A 17,660-nucleotide genomic window follows, 5' to 3' on the forward strand; every position below is an offset into this window, starting at 1 on the left:
CACACTCATTATTTTACATTTTACCCATTCTTTTGGTACATTTTATTGCCCAAGCCCACACCACCCCTCCACCACCACCCTCCTGCCACAATCAAAAGTCATCCTTTCAAAGGCAGTGGCATTTTAGAAGTGCTATAACTAAAACAAGCTTACCAAATCCAGCGTGATATGAGTATTCCTTAACTGGAAAGCTTAATCCTTGGGATGATTTGAAGAGAAAAATGCAACATCATTAGGGTTTATGAGATCAATCAGTAGCTAAGTGCATGTCACTACAAAGCACAGCCAAAACACTTGCACTCCAGAATGCTGAACAGTGAGTGGGTGGCTAAATTATACTAAACAAACACAAATTAATGTTCTGAGATCTCCTGGATGGTTGGTGATTTCTGAATACCCCAAAACTAATAATTTCAATTGTGACCCACAAGGAATTAGGATGACAGGACAGTAAATTTTTGTTCCACCTACTTAATTAATTATATAATACAGAACTTTGGGGAATATGGTGAACTGAGTGCAGTGTCTTGTTTCTGTTACTGCTGTGCATTTAGCAAATTAGATCCAAACATGTACTACTTTATAAGAAACAAAATACAACCTTACATTAAAGCCTTACTGTATGTACCACTGAAATATTTTTGTAGTCTTCTTGCACAACCAACCAAACCGAGTAAAATCAAGATGGTTTAATGTAATTTATTTGAAATGCTTCCAGAAAAATTTAAGGCCAGTATTAAAAAAAAAAAGTCAATACACACATTCATTCATTCTTCTCTATCTGAACATTTTACATGCTTTTTGCTCTTTTTCAACATTTTTACTGAACAACTTCCCTATGCCTTTTCTTCTGCAAATTTTCCTTTCATCTTCACTGGTATACTCATTCAGATCTAAAAATGAAGCAGTTGAAATAAATTACAAAGCCTGAAACAGAAAAGAAAATTGTTTTTTGTTTTTTTTTTTTTTTAAACTATAAATACAGAAATATGTTCTATAGGGTAAAAATGCCATTTTTTAAAAAATAAAAATACCTTGTTTTATATTGTTTATCATCTTGTCACACTGATTTCTGTAATCCACATCAGCATATATATATGTAAGATACTTAGTAAATTTTATGTAAACTTGTAGAACACAAGAAAAATATTTTTGGCAATAACTTAGCAGTTTTTCTGCTTCTGTTGTCACAAGTACTTCACACAGGTTATCTTGTGTAATACCAAGAATCATTTAAAATTTGTAATATATCATACAGCACTGCCATTTCTTACAGTAAGAAATAAAATACTACCCAGGGATTCCTGAAAAATAACAGGATGCTCAACTGTGTATTTTAGACTGCATTTAAGTGACTCATCTGCTTCTCATCATAATGAGTAGGTTAAATCAGCCACCAGAAAACACAGTAACTATTCCAATTACAGTACAAAAGTAAATGCAACAAAAACTTTTAAAAGAAAACTTGAGGAAAGTAAAAAGAATGTAATACACCCTAAAGAACAAACAATTCCCTTTTTGTTTAAACTCTCTCTACATAATCCCACAGGGTATTTGTAGAGCACCATTTATATAAAATCATCACTTAGTTTTAAAAACCAACTACATGTAATTGTAAACAGACATTTACAGAAAATTAAACGTTTTAACATTAGTGGTGCTTAAAACCAACAGTGGAGGTCAGTGGAGTGCAAAATGCTGAAGAGGGCCTATTCACAAGCAAAAGCTCCTTTCCATTCTTATTCTTTTTGGGATAATATATATATTTATATATATGTGGCACTGAAAGCAAATTACCAGCTTATTTACAAACATCCAGTATTCTCAGCATTTAATTCAATTCAGTGCTGGCTGTAAAGGTTTGGTTGTGGTTTTTTCAGTTGATTATTTTTAGCATTACATGCTTTGAAGAATAAATCATCTTACTATGCTGATCATTTGAAATGTCCAGATTTTAGTAAGTTTGACTGCTGGATCTTAGGACAGTGCTTCATTTTGAAAAATAAATCCCTAAAGAGTCCCTGGTTCCATGGCCCGCTGTTTATAGCTCTTGTTGATTTAATACCACAGGAGTTTGGATAGGTTATTGCAAGACAGTTTTCTCTTTTGTTCCAAGAAACTACCTTTTCTTTCCATGCCTTTAAGAAAACTTATCTTGATACCCATCCTGAAATTTCATATTAAGTCCACATCTTCAGCTCCCCCTTTAAAGGGCAAATAAAGTAGTTAAAAATTAGCAAAAGTTATTTATGTAATGCAGATATATAAACAGTAGTTTAGAGATTCTGTTTACAGCAGGACATTGAGAATAACTGGTCAAGTACCTCTTTCATCCACCTTGGGTGTTTATGGAATATAATCACAGGGCATGAGTTGCAAGAGATTCCAGCTTATACAGATGGGCAGTTACAGTACGACACTCACAGGAACAAATACAAGAACTGCATTGACATTGTCACAAAAAACATTCTAAAAGTGCTTCTCCAACCGGTTCCATGTACGGAATGCAAATACTGTACAGGTAAGAGACAGGTTTTCTTCCACAAACTCTAAGTTTTTGTCAAACGTTGGTTTCTATTTGCTTTTCGCTCTCCCAAGAGTTCGTCTGCTCCATGCGCTCGCAGTCGGCGCTGAGCTCGCTGGTGTCCATGCTGCAGTCTGACTCACAGTCTGACTGCTCCATCTGCTCCAGGGCAGCCTCTCCCTGCGCCCCTCTGCGTCCCTGGGGTGGCACAAGGGAAGGTGCTTCCAGCCCCCCAGCCCTGCCAGCACACGCAGCCTTCTCCTTGGCCTGCCGGATACAGTTCAGCCACTGCTGCTTGTTGAAGGAGTCATTGGCTTGCAGAGAGTGAGTCTGGCTTTGGGATCCGTTTTTGAAGCTCACTCGAAAGAAGTTTTTGACTGAAAGAAACAACACATATCAAACCCCTGAATGCTGTGGCTGATTGGATTTTATAATCAAAGTAACAGAACCTGCACAATCTAAGACCATGGGAGACCCAAGAGAAGAGTCTAGCTATCTCCTTGTTTCTGGGAGAAGAGCACAGAACACCACAAGCACTTCTAGTAACTTCATATTGCTTGATTAAATCATTTTGGTTCTGCCATGCATGAGCTATCCATAAATCTTAAAGTGAATCAGATTAAGGCTTCTCCTAGACTTTAATGCCTCTCCTCCTACTTCTCTGCAAAGTGGATTTCCAGAACCTTCACCCTTGCACCAGCCAAACACTGCCTCATCTCTTCCATTTACTTCATTAATACAGTGCATACATACAAAAACTCCTTGAAGTTTCGACCAAATAAGATTTAAGGATCCTTGTAATAGCAAAAGTATCTTCACAATAGACTTAACTGGAAGGAGATAAACAGTCTTGATCCTGAGTACTACAGTATCTGCTGGCTTTAAGAGCTATGGAATAACAATCAGTGTCTCCAGTACAAGGAAAGGCAAAACAGCTGAAGCTAACATTTCAAAATACACAGTTTTGCCACTACAGTCTGTATGCTCTTCCCCTCTCAATTCAGTACAGGAGCAAGTGTGTGGAGAAATTCTATTATCAATATAGTGAGCTTTGAGAAAGAATCTAAAAGAAACAACTTAGTACACAATAAACCCATGTGAAACAAAATTCTCTATGCTGGATAGAGATAATGTTAATTTTAGAGAGAACATTCTAATGTCCCACTGACAGCTATCTACAGGTTATGAAGACCCTGCATGAGCAAACACAGCAGGTTGTTGCCATACTTCTCTCATTGTTGCTGAATGCTCCTCGCAGGGAGCCGCCCAGGCGCACCTCCCCGTCCTGCAGGTCCTCCAGCAGCAGCTCCCTGACGGGGATCGGCTGCCGGTACAGCTGGTAACAGAGCTGCTCGTTGTGGCTCACGGCCCGAGTGATCACCAGCACCTCCTCAAAGAGGAACACGTGCAGTTTCTGGGCAAAGATTTGTGGGAAATATAGCATTATTCCTTTCTTGGAACATCATTAAGCAAATTAACAAATTAAGTTCACCGGAAAGATGAAAATCACCAGTTTGTTCCTGCTAATTTGGGATTAAACTACCTGCCTGACCTTCATCAGGTGAAGCAGGGAACAGCACCTCTTTCATCTTTCCCTCTCAGCTGTGTGGTGAAAGAGGACCCTTCCACTGTATGCATAAACATGCTCTTTAGAAGCAGTTCCAGAGCTGAGAAAAAGAACTGCTTCCTTTGTTGCTTTTTAGAATAAATTGTCTCTAAGTTTAATCTATTTCCATAAGTGTCATATTTCCATTAGTGTCAGTAATGAAAAAAAAATCCTTTTTCATTGTGTATCCATTTGAAAGTTCTATTTAACACTGAGGGGGAAAAAATCCAGGAAAGACTAAGTTCTATTCTACTAATATAATATCTTTTTTTTTTTTTTCTTTTTAACTGAAAGCTCAGATGTGAAACTTTTCTGTAGTGCAGTGTCTCAGGGACTGGAATTCAAAGTAACAAATTTCTCTGGTCATTAAATTAACCCTGATCTCAACAAGGAATCAAGTAAAGCACTTTGAATAATCACAGCTTTTGACAAATTTAAAATTTGTTGGTACATTTTGTGTGTTCTTTATAGACATTAATATAACATCTCTGAGACCAGAAATTTGGGGTTTTTTACCTGCAAGTATTGAAATTGATCTTATCCAATTGAACTTAACCAAGATACTGTTAGACTCCATAAGAGAGATACATATAGTCTTATTATCTTCTTATGTAGATACTTTACTAATAACAAAAAAGATTAGTGTTATATATATATATTAATATTTATCAACTTCCTATATATTAGAGAAGGATGGTTCTCTGTGCATGCTCACAGCTCTTTAGCTGTCATGCAAAATGAAGATATCTTTTAAAGTTATTTATTACAAAATATTTATTCCTTACCACTCCCCTGTTGTTCTTCAGTTCTCCATGACAACACACAGCACGTGAATTATCAATCAATGAATCCCTCTGGCCTTCTTCAAGATAAATAAGTCTCTCTTTGTAATACTGGCATTCAGATTCACCAGTCTTTATGTTGATTTCAGCCACGATGCCCTGAATTATATTTATCTGCAGAAACACAATAAAAACATGTGAATTTTAATTACAGAATCCACTATTCAACTGTTCATAAAATATAAAAAAGCAAATATTTATATGTAGCGTCCCTTAATTCACTAATAAACTAAAATGGCTATAATCTGCTAAAAGACCCCAAACCCAACAATAACTCACAGCTTCTTCCAGATGCTGTTGATCTGGATGATCATTTGGTGTGTGCCTTAAAATTTCTCTGAGCAGCAGTGGGTATTTCACCAAACGGCTTCTAGGGATGTCAAGGAAATTCCAGAGGTCCAGCTTGCGGCTGAAAGGAGACTCCAAGCAGCGCTGCAGGAAATCTTGCACTCTGTGATCTTGTTTCTTGTGATCCAGCAAAGCTTTGGCTGCCACTTGATTGCTGCAGTAGCTGTCATAGGAGTTCAGGCATGGAAGCTGAGGAAAGAATTCATTATTCTGTAGCTGAAGCAAAGCACTAATTCCTGCACTGAAAGGTTGAGGTGATTCAGGACATCAGAATTCATGCTGAGACTCTTTTAGCTGGAGATTTATCCACAGTTTATTGATAAAGTTTCTGATAATGTTATTGATAATGATTATTGATGTAATGTTTCCAACAAATAACTTTTACAAGGGTCCTCAGACCACCTTATTTTACATTTAAGTAATTTAGAAGCAGTTGCTGATCACTCAGATCCTACAGATAGAACTCCATTACTATTGTAAAGCATTAAAAATATAAATTACTTAAGGCTGAGCACTGTTTAGTGCAGACAACACTTGAGCAGAGAAGCCTGGCCTTAATTATGAATGGAAATGAAAGCCTAGGAATGAGTACTCCCAAACCTGGCCTTCTTTCTGATCAGCAAATTTCTACAATCTAATTTCTATATTGCACTCAGGAACCCTGACCAAACTAAGATGACAAAACTGTAGATATATATATAAATCTGAAAAAAAAATAACTTGCCTGTTGATTAGAGCAATATATACATTTATAAAACCTTCTGTATTAACACCCAAATATGCAAAATCTTTCAAAAAAAGGAAATTAGACTTGAATATATTTGAACCAAGAGAAGTTTACTGATGTTCAACACACATCAGAAAACATATTTTCAATTCCTTTATGCAAAGCAAACTGAGATTGTTCTGACATTTACAAATAATTTATAATTATCTATTTGCATTATATACATTATATAATGCTTCTCTTGTTGACCATAGGTCACACTTTCACATAAAGCTGCTAAATTCCTTAAAAGGAATTAAGCCTTCTTTTCCCTGCTAAATTTCATTACTTACATTTACTTAAAAGCATACTTCTCACACATATCTAAAACAAAAAATAACTCTTTTTGATTACAGTGAACAATTTTATCAACAAAACAAACAAAAGCTATTTTCAGTGTTTATGCTGTTGGATGCTAGTGAATGTGAACCTATCTACTTTATCTTTTATGAGGCAACAACATCTCTCTTGTGTCCCTGTCTGACTTTCCAAGGAAAGCAGAACAGGAACAGGGGCAGATTCTTAAAGGATCTACATAAAAAGAAACCTCTAGTCTGACTCTTGATTTTTATTTAAAGTATATTAAATAGTGCTCAACTCCTGAATAGCAAAAGCTTTAAAAAAAAAAATCCCAGTCTAAATCTTTTCATGGAAAATCCCTGAAAAGAGAAATTATTCTATCATGTCTATAAATAGTTGCTACCTTTTAAAAGTATTTTGAGAATATCTTTTTGACATGTTATAGAAAGGAAATTGTCTGAGAAAAACTACATTACAGCTCCAAACTAAAGTCCCAAAATTGGTTATAAACTCTGCCTTACCCAACCCACGAGGATGTGGCCAACATGATCTGTTGATCCATCAGGTTTCCTGATTTCTTGAAGTCGCCTAAGAAGATCTGAAAGTGAACAGAAAAAAAGAAGAGAAACCTCACTTTAATAAACTTGAATTTAAATCTAAGTGCTATAATTATGCAGACAGTCAAAGACTATTTGAGTTTTACCTTCATGCAGAGGAATTAGAGAGTCCAGTGTTCCAAAAATTTGATTCAACTCTTGCTCTGTCATTATGGAAAGTTTAAGCATTGGATCATGATAAGCCTGGAAAGAAAACCAAACATTTGTGGTTTATTATTTGAAAAAATCATTACAGAATTTAGTGCTCCCTATAAGCTTCATAACCATATATTAAACTATCAATTCTATATTTAAAAAAAAAATGGCAGCACACTTAAGTGTTTCAAAAAGAATGGGAAGATTGAAATATGCTTTGGATTTTTTCCTCTTTTACTGTCTTAGCAATTATAAAAAACAAAGATTGTTTTAAATATGTTATGAACCAATTAGTACTCTTTGCTGTGGTTTGATTTTTTGTTTTGTTTTTTAAACATACCTTTTTTGCCAACTTCAGATCTTCTATCAAGTCTTCTTCTCCCTGGGAAAGTTCAAAGATAGCCTGTAAAAACAGACACAAGTATTAGAAAATATTTTTATTTAATCTATGCTCTACTTCCTGGGTTGATGTTATATTTTGAACAGCTGTCTTAACACCATCAAACAGTATTTCTCTGCCAAATCTACAGAAATAAAGGCTTTATACCATAACTACAGAATCAAGTGCATTGTTTTTTAAAACAGCTATAGCAGAATGGTGATTGAAAGTTTGTCTCAAACAGACAAAGATTTTTTTTTTCCCAAAATGATGTATTCCCAGATGTAGAAAACTACCTTCATTGTGGTGTTTTGACTTAACTGTACCTTAACCATGGATACAACTGCTTGCACAGAAGTCTGTTGTGCTCCATTTTAACACATGCACTGGCAGAAGTTACAGGAGATTCTACTAAGTAGGACACTGATTTTACTTAAAGCATTTCTTTGGTACTGAACACTTTTATTTTGGTACTAGTTCATTTTTTGTTACAAAGGTTGAACTCTAGTTAATGGTCAGCTGATGTTAGTTACTCCTCTTAAAGCATATTTGAGACTTCCAAACTGGCAGATTAAAAATAACACCACCCTAATTCACTGGTTTATCAGACCCCCATTGTTATTAACTTATGGCATGATTTCCTCCTTAAACAGTACAGTAAGAGTTAAGGATGTTTTGGGCTAGAATTCCTTGCTTTACAGTCAAGGCTTTCCAGCAGTATAAATCCTGGAAGGCCATCCCTCACTGGAGCAGATTGCTGGGGCTCAGGAACACCCATTCCTGCAGCTTTGCCATGGTGCTGCCCATGGGCAGCAGCTCAGCTGTCCCAGCAAAGCACACAGCAAGGGAACAAACACACAGCAGAACCCTCCTGCTCAACCTGCTGGGATAGAGCTCACTTATCTGGTGTACCAAGGCTCCTGCTCCCAGACAGCAGTGACTGCTATACACCATGCAAACAATTTCTACAGTTTATTTTTCAGTAAGCTGCCTTTGAAGTGCTCAATTACAAATTTATTTCCTAAGAATTCCTGTACAATGTTAAAATTTGCACAAAAAATGCTTGACACTACTGTTGTTTCATTTATGACTCAGTCCCTGAAATATTCTCACGGAAATTGTTACAAGCTTGATACTGCCAGAAGTTTCTTTAGAAAATAAAAACATCTTGATTCTGATGGAGCTCTGTGTTGACTATAATATGAACTATTTAGACTTTGTCTTGTCATTAAAACCACCAGCATGCTTCTTTTTTGCTTTGGAAGACACATCTTTTGATCAGTGTGTCATGTTTTTAGCACAGGAAACTTCCTCAAAGACAGTCTTTTGGAAAAGGGAAATGATGCTGCATTTTTGTGTGTCTGTATCACCTGATGAACACCTGTTCCTGGCACCTCACCTCACACTATCAACCATGACTACAGAAAGTGTCAGACAGAACACATATATGCATGCTGCCAATCACAAGGCAATGTAACTTCAGGTTTGTTATGGAAATACAATGAGCTGTTTTTTACAAAGAATACATTAATCTAAAATAGCTTGAGTCTTAAAGATTAGAGATGGAATTCTGCTTCTAGTGGAGGTGGTGACACATTTTAATTGCAGGACCTCTTCAAGTGCTATCTCAATGCCTATGAGCATTCCCAGCTCCATGCTTTAAAGGCAACGTTTGAACATGAAATCTACGGTTTAAAAAAATATACATATCATAATTTATACCTCTTGCCTCTTGATTTCCTTGGATGTAAGCATGTGGTTGACACAGACATCAAAGGTCTCACTCCAGAGCTTGCTGTCTCTCCTCTTTGTGCTGGCAGGGGGCACATTTCGGGACCAGGGCCGTGGGCTGAACAGGTCGGGGCGGCTCTCGCTGCGGAAACTGATGGAGCGCTGGAAGAGACAGCTGGGCTTGAGTCACAACAGTTTCATGTTACACCCTCACCTTCCTCATTTTCTAAGGAATTCATACACATAGTTCAGCACAACAAACAAACCTTCTCTCATTAGGTTTTACTTTGAACTTCATAGCAATGGTTAGTACTGGGAATGCAAGAGAAATTATTTTAATGCATCCTCATGGAAGGGTAGGGCCTCTATTCCTGCACTGAACTCTGCCCATGTCCTGTCCTCAACGTGTACAAAACTTCTGCAGTGCACTCCCATACAAGCACCAAGAGTGTACTACAGGGATAATGAAGCACACTAAACTAACAGAACTGATCAAATACAGAGTTTCAGTACAGTGAACAGACAGGAATTCTCATACATTTCACATCTGCTTCATCAAAAATTTAGAATTAATGCAAATATTAGACCCTCCACCAGTGTACACCAACATCTCTGTATCTACTGTGTGGTCTGGTCCTAAACTTCAATACAGTCAAATTCAATTTTAGGAAAGACTTGAAAGTTCTAATTGTCTGTAAACTCTTAAAAGGATTTCAGGCTAAGGATGGATACTTTATTCTCTCACTACTCTATTTTCAGAAGGTTTCTTTTTTGCTGAGAGGCTTCTTTTTGAGGTCATACCTCTGAAATGCTTAAACTATTTCACATAGCTGAAATACTCTACATTTTTATCATTATTTAAAACCTGCCTTACATAACAAAGTAATCTTTCAATTGCCTTGGGTAAGAATATTTAAAACTAAATAAATTCTTTCAATTTCCAGGTTGAAAGCAGCATATACAAAACACAATATTTGAAATTCTTCTCTGAAGATAAGAGCTCATGAAATGCAAACAAAGCCTACAAATACTATGTTTTTACCATATCAGAAGACGTGATATAAATAAAAAAATCTGTGTTTTAACAGAAGCCATTCTGAGTTGTACTTGGAATTGATAAAGACCTCAACAATAAACACACACACCTCTTCTAAAAACTCTGCAAGTCAGATGCTACTCTTCCTTCAAGAGTTAAGAAGATACAGAAACCCATGTGAAATTACATGGTTAATTTACACTTGCTATAATGAGGAATCATGGAGCAAACTCAAATTAGGCAATGTTTTGGGAAAAGTGACCCTGCACTGACAGAATGCTCCTCTCTGCTGCAGAACAGTCCATCCCATTATCCACAGCCCTAAACTGGCCTTATTGGGTAGGGGCACAAAGAGTCTAAAAGACTCAATATTAAATCACACTCCCCAAAATCCTGCTTGCTTAGCACTTTGCTACCTAGAAACAATAAGTATATATTTAATTGATTTTGTCATACATCAGCCTTTTCATTAACCAGACAAAGTATACCTTGCTTAATAAGGGACACAGGACTGAGGTTATTTATTAGTGGAATAGAGTCCTAAACTGAAGTTCTACCAAAAAATCCTTAAAACAAGTTTGAAGATACTCTGATGTTATCTTTACTTTGCACTTGTCAAAAAGGAAAAATTAAAAAAAAATTTAAAAAATCAATCATGTGATAGAATCCTATGAAGGAACTTCAGGAATGTCAAAAGACCATTTCTATATCTCCAGTATTTAATAAATACTTTCCTGGTTTCTGTCTTCCTTAAAAAATATGTCCCACACACTGTTTAAAAACTATGTTCATGAGGGATGATTAAAATTTTCATATAATTTCAAAAATGAAAGGAGTTGGGGGAAAATCCATCCACATCCCCTCATTTTGTTTACCATATTTCTCTGATTGCAACACATATCCCTGGTTGTTATAAGACTGTTTCCTGAAGGGTCCATGTGTTACCAATGTTAATTAATGCAATTAACAACCCTTAATTAGAGCTTCAATAAAGCAAACAACTTCATGTACTGGGCAAAGGCCACTACTGATCACAGCCCTGGCATTCAGAACTGATATTAAAGTCAATTTTCTTCTGAAGGATTTTTAGAAATTTTTGGCATCCTAATATAGATAAAAGTAATTTGGACTCCCTACTTATATTCAAGACACACTGATGAAAACTGAAGCTGCAGAGGAAGCCAGCCAGACTTCAATTTCTTTCTTCAGCATCAGCTGGAGTTCTTTTTCTGATCTATTTTCTGCTTTAAACCAAACTGCACAAGCTGTGAGTAAGACCAAGCAGATGATCATAATCATTAGTCTAGTTTGATAGAGACTGAAAATGCAGCTATGAAATAAACTGGATTGCCAGGTGGATTAACAAGTAAGAATACCTGCCTAGCATGAGGTGTCCTGCAGCTGCACAGAATGTGGCTGGCAGCATGTTAGATAAAGCTAACAGCATTTTATTAGTCAGCTGATATACACTGCCCTACATGACAGGAACAGAATGACTACAAATAGTCAATAACAAAAGCAAATAAAGAAACAAAAAGGTCCAGAAAGAAAACCTGAAAGGCTTACAATATTTTTTACTTGGAATCCTTATGAAAAAAGCATTGAACATAAATGGAAAATTGGAATAAAGTGAAGTATACACAAAAAAAATCAAGTACTTCTACAACCAATAAAATATGCAAAACATGAAAAGTTGCTAAGAACATATCTTTAAAAAAACTACACAAATCCCAGAGAGAAATGTTTCTCCTCATGCTGCATGCTAAATGTAAAGTGGAAGTCACATGTACACAGGTAAGGAAAATTATACACAATAAGCAGGCTTTTTTCCCTCTTACATGTATCTTCTATTTAGAAGAATATCTAAGAAGGTTTGTTTGAAATTCCATAAAGGAATCTCAGAATTTTTAACTCCTTTCACTGATGCTGTTGGAGTGGTCTTTTTTAGATGGATGTTCTGTTGACTTTGTTTTGTTTTCTTTCAGGGGAAGAAGTTGTTTGTTCTGCATGTTGTGATGATGGCAGTAGTTTTTCTTCATTTTACAGACACAGAACATCTAGCACCAATGAAAGAAGAAACAGGGGTTTTGACTGAAATAACAATGAAGATACATAAATTTCACCCAGTAAGAAAACTAACTTTTTTTTTTCTTTTTTTTACAGGAGATCACACAATGAAAGAAGCCTACACTGTTCTCAAGACCGAGTGACAGCTATGTCAAAACATAATAAAGTGAAATAGCTACATGTACTTCCCAGAATGTTTCTAAGTAATTCCAAGTGAGACACCTGAGCACAAGGTCAGTCTTTTTGTCCCTGCTCTATAGCTATTGAGAAAAACAGATAAGAAGTCAATTTACAGCTAGGACATCACCAGCAGGATCTAGAAAACATGGAAGCTGATTTCTCACCACAGCTCCTTCAAGCACATAGAGGAGATGGTATAAATAACATCACTGTTTAATCTGCTAATTAAAATATATTCTTAAGATCAATATGAACAGAGGAAAACAGAACAACAGTAGGACTTGCAAAAAGTCATTGTTTTCCCTCCTATTTTTGACAAATTTTACCCTTAAACACATTCATATAGCTCTCATTTTGGGAAGCTGCTGCTGCATACATAAAAGGATAGTTGTTTTGGTTTGTCTGAAACAGCTTTACTAAATACAATATTGTTCTGGACACTGCACTGTGCAGTCCTAGAGGCTTTCACTGCAGAACATAGCACAGGTACCTAAATAAGCCAACAGCTCCTAAGGCTGTGTTTCCCTAAGGAAAGGGAAGCACTCCGCTCAGCAGTAGTGTAGCCAAAATGAAATCCTTCTCCACACTCCTCACAACTGGAAGTGCTGTTGGGCCAGTTTCCCCTGGAGAGTCACAGAGCCCAGGGGATACAGGGAGCTCTGCTCCAGTCACACAGACCCTGCCTGCACCGAGCCAGGCTGGGGGTGCAGACATGGGCTGATCCCCCCGCCCTGTGCAGAAAGCTGCTCTTTCAACATCACAGCAACCAAAGACAGGAAAACCAATGCCAGAAAACCCTGTAATATCCATTTTCTAGGTAATTACAACTACAGAAAAATGGAGTTCTTTCCCATGACTTTTTATTTCTCTAAAGACTCAGAAGTTTTATTTCTTTCCTTCTTAACAGGTAACTTCGGTAAAGCTCTAATTTAGGTAATTTTGATTGAGGAACATTTCTAACACATTCAAGTTACTTTTACAGTTCCTCTCGAAGAAATTACACTTGTTAAATAAATTTCTTTAGATCTTTTACATGACTTCTTACATAAACCCTTTTAAAGAGGAAACAGTGGCTCTCTGGGCCAGACCCAGAGCAGTGCTGCAGCTCCAAGCTGCAATTAGGAGTTGAGCATCCCAATGCTTTGCCACCTCTAGGTTTGAAGGCACAAATGCTTTAAAAAAACTAAAGTTTCATTAGTCTCCAAGTATGTTCAGTATCACACACCTAATCTGTATCATAGAAACTGGATTTAAAATTTGTTTGTCCTTTATTAGTTTTCATCATCACCATCAGAAAATGACTTGGAAATTTCCAATTGTTCACTAAATCTTTTATTCAGGTAAGGTCAAATTTCAATTTACAGGAGGAAATTCAGCAGTCCCACCTGACCAACTATACCAAAAATAACATTTTCAAATAAACCTAGCATCATTAAGAGAAAGCATTACGGAATATTCTCTTCATCAAATTTAAAAAGCAACCGTAATCCTTTAGTAAACAATTTTTATATGCTGCAGGTGCAATAGTTTTCTTACTGGTAAGTGAAAAACATTCATTATCTGCATAGAGAAGTGGTTTTTTTCGAGGTGAGAGTTTTAAGCTGAGTGACCTTGTGGTGACAAGGTGCCTAAACCTGTTTGGCACATGACAGTGGGGGTGTCCTTGTGCATCCCTGCTCCCAGGAAGGCTGGAAGGAGCTGCAGCAGTGTGGGAGAAGCAGAAATTGCTGCTGTTACCTGCAGAGTCTGGCTGAAGCGCTTCAGAGGAGTGGCTCGCACAGGAGGGATGAGGCTGGCCAGGGATGTGACTCGGGAAAGAGGCTTGACCCGTTTGTTACTGGGCTCCTGCAGCACAGGGAGGAGGAGGGAAAGAAAACACGTCAGGAGAGTGTGAGCATAATCAGATAAAGACTGCTAACAGTTCTGCTGGTTTTCCTAAGAAAGCATTTGAAGCAGGAGTGTTTGCAAACCTGGTCTGTAATTAGGGCAGTAAATAAACAAAGGCAGTTTCAAATGCTGACAGTGACAGATTGCTCTTGGCTGGTACATACAGGTCCTGGAAACAGCTGAAAAATACAATGATGAAAAAGCTGGCATGGCCAGGAACAGTGGAAGGGAGGCAAAGAAAGAGAAAATAATTTGATTGTTTTAACTCATTCTTAGCGGACAAATTTTCAGCAGTGTTCTTGCAGCTAATGCATGTTCTGATAATCTTCTCACTGAAAGGAATGCTTTCAAATATAAGCTATGCTGTTTGTGCCTTTGCTTCTGGCACTGTCAGTATGTGACTCTATTCTGTTAAATTAATTTTCTTCCAGAATATATAGCTTAGCCAGGAATCTCTAAACCTTATTGTCTTTGAATGCATATTCTTATGAAAACACTCACACATACAGGCAATCACATTAATAACATGCTTACATGCACTTATTTTTTGCATAAAATATAAAGGAAAAATTAACAAAATTTACCATAAACACTCAATTCAATGTTGTTCTGTTTTATATATATTTTTACAGCACTCAAAGTAATGTATAAATAAAATAATATGCCAATCGTCCTGCAGATACATATTTTTTAAAAAATTAACAGAAATCGTAACAGGAAAAAGTGATTATAAATACATAAAAATAGAACAGTTACCCTTGGCTTCCTAACCTCCATCTGACATTTAATGGATCTTGAACAGCACATGCAAAAGGCAACAGAAAAAGAGCCAAACCTTCCAAGTGAAGTTAAAAACCCCATCCAACACCATATTTCAAGGACATCCCAAAGCAGCTCATCTTTTTTTTGCAGCCATGCTTATAAAGTTTGTGTAGGTTTGCTATGACTCCAATTGTCTGTACATAGCTTTAAGAAAATGAAGCATGCCTATCATTCTTTTCTTCAGAAATATAAATCCTTCTGGAAATAATGCAGATTTGTAATCCTTCTTGATACCAAATAATAATAAATCTCAGCGGCGATGATCACCATCTGTATTACTGGCAAGAAAAATTCTCTTCGATTAATGCAGCAACAGAGGAAAGGTGAGAAGCAGCTACATATTTAATTTACTTCTCAGCAGGCAGACCTGGAAATCCATAAATCCAGCTGAGATGAGCGACAGAGTATTTAACCCTCTAGCAAAAATAATGTATTCCATCACACATGACACCTGGCAGTAAAGAACTCTAGCAGTCTAAAGCAAGTTAAATCCTTATCTTCATCACTGCACTGTTATTCATAACCCCTCCTTTTCAGCAACCATGACTTTGAGGCAGGTTTCAGAGTGAGCATTTTTTACGTCACTGCAGCACCACTCACACACTCCTTTCTAGCAGTAGCACCCCACCCCCTCCCCTTCTCCCAAAAAAAGAGGAAAAATCTTTGAGATTCCAGTGCAATTCTTCTCTAACTGGGGGCACAAGCATGGGCTGTTTGTGGTTTCTGATGATTGTGAGTGCTGGCCAGAGCCCAGCCCAAGGCAGGGCCATGGTCAGGAATGGTGCTGCACTGCAGTGCAGGACACGGAGCCACGCCAGCAGCACAGCTTGTGCCAGCAGCTCTGCCTCAGACAGGCCACAGGCATCAGTGCCCCAGCCCCAAAGCCAAACCTGGAAAGGGACATTGCACGCACTTGCCAGGAGATAGGGAGGGGAGGATTAGGATTAATAGAAATTATTACTCCTTTATGCCTCTATCTCTTCTGGTATCCATTGCCTCCATCCATTTCAAGGACAAAAGTGCTAAGGTAGTATAATTTTTACTAATGTTCCTGTTGCAAAACCTCACTGAAAACAGAAACTGATTTTAAAGATGAACTCCAAGAAGAGTTTCAGCTACCACCAAACACTATTAAGATCATCTGGAACCTCTTGCAAAGAGCCACTAGAGGCCAGCTGTTCTCCCAGCAGGCAAAGACAGCTCAGATACCTGCAGTCCTGCCCTTCTGTGTCAGCACCCACCTTGAATTCCTCATGTAATCCACTGTGTCCTGATTTCATATGGAAAATTCTGACCAGAATTCAGAACAGTTAAATATGCAGTCCAAATTTAGGACTCAATTTTATGGAAAGAAATCAGCATTATTATACTTCAGATAACTTCAGAAGCCTGAAACTTTACACTTTTACCAATAAGTTCTGAAAGAAAATCTTGTTAATTCTAAGTTCTTAAGTATGAAAAAACCTTTTCTGAATACTCTCAATATTATTTTCCCCTTCATTAGAAACTGAGTGGTAGGTTAAGATACTGAGTTGGAAGTGAAAACTCATAAAATCTTAGTGTTCCAGATGTCTTTTTATTCAGGGAAGTCTTACAACAAAAGCCATCAGCACTGAGTCACCCTTTCTACTGTAGAAAAATGGAGTTTGTACAAATAAGGCTTTGACTGTGCAATGAAAATATAGCACAACCAGAACAATTCTAAAACTGTCAGACAGTAATACTGAAACAGCTGCACATTTGACCACAGGATTCCTGCTGTACTGTCTACATCCATTCTGTCTCTGCCTCCCCTTTCATCAGCACTCTCATTCTCAAGCTGTGTCATCTCTCCTAACCAGCACTGCAGAGAAGCTGAACAAACTACTGAGGCCAACAATCTGGACAGGGTAAAATTCCACAGTCAAGGACAACTTCTGAACAGGTGGGGGTTTTTCTCACCAAGGACTGTGTTTGCCACAGCCAACAAAACAAATGGAAAGAGGAGACTGTGTGAACTGTTCTGCTTTACCCAGAGATACTGAGCAGAATCTGCACTTGCACATTAGTCCAATATGTTCGTTATTTCACTAATTTGTCTCTGAAAACTCTCCAATTTTCCACTTAACCAAAAGTCCCACAGCCATAAAATCCTTTGGGGTATGAATGTTCAGCTGTGTCTGGCCAGCATGAGGAGGCTCCAGTGAGGTCACACTGCACTGGCAGAAAGAACATCAGACTCCAGGTCTGAGTGTGCCCAGAAGAATCAGAGCTGCCAAAGTCATCACTGCTCCTCTCCTCCTGCCTCCCCCTCACACCTCAGGGAACTGGGAGGGGATCAAGAGAGAGGATTTAGAGGCTGGATCCATTTGCAACAACCATCACCTGTCCAGACTGGGAACCAGGCCAAGTTATGACAAAAAATTCAGAAGTTACAAAGT

The 17,660-nt window shown here is 37.5% G+C and overlaps 1 protein-coding gene across 5 annotated transcripts in view; it reads right to left on the bottom strand.

Moving 5' to 3' along the window:
- Positions 1–685: 685 nt before the first annotated feature.
- Positions 686–17,660, bottom strand: part of ARHGEF3 (Rho guanine nucleotide exchange factor 3) — a 104,993-nt gene continuing 88,018 nt past the window's right edge. For 4 of the 5 annotated variants that reach the window (XM_079316688.1, XM_079316687.1, XM_079316689.1 and 1 more), the window contains 9 exons: positions 14,269–14,376; positions 9,240–9,410; positions 7,479–7,541; positions 7,090–7,186; positions 6,908–6,984; positions 5,252–5,509; positions 4,916–5,086; positions 3,752–3,938; positions 686–2,901 (listed from right to left, as the gene is read on the bottom strand). In XM_079316688.1, the coding sequence (XP_079172814.1) occupies positions 2,561–2,901; positions 3,752–3,938; positions 4,916–5,086; positions 5,252–5,509; positions 6,908–6,984; positions 7,090–7,186; positions 7,479–7,541; positions 9,240–9,410; positions 14,269–14,376 (1,473 nt within the window). In that variant the 3' untranslated portion in view covers positions 686–2,560. Of the gene's footprint in view, positions 2,902–3,751; positions 3,939–4,915; positions 5,087–5,251; positions 5,510–6,907; positions 6,985–7,089; positions 7,187–7,478; positions 7,542–9,239; positions 9,411–14,268; positions 14,377–15,174; positions 16,161–17,660 lie in introns of those variants that run through there. The other variant, XM_079316691.1, reaches the window with a different exon arrangement.

Source organism: Erithacus rubecula, assembly GCF_903797595.1.
Source record: "Erithacus rubecula genome assembly, chromosome: 13".
NCBI classification, from domain to species: domain Eukaryota; kingdom Metazoa; phylum Chordata; class Aves; order Passeriformes; family Muscicapidae; genus Erithacus; species Erithacus rubecula.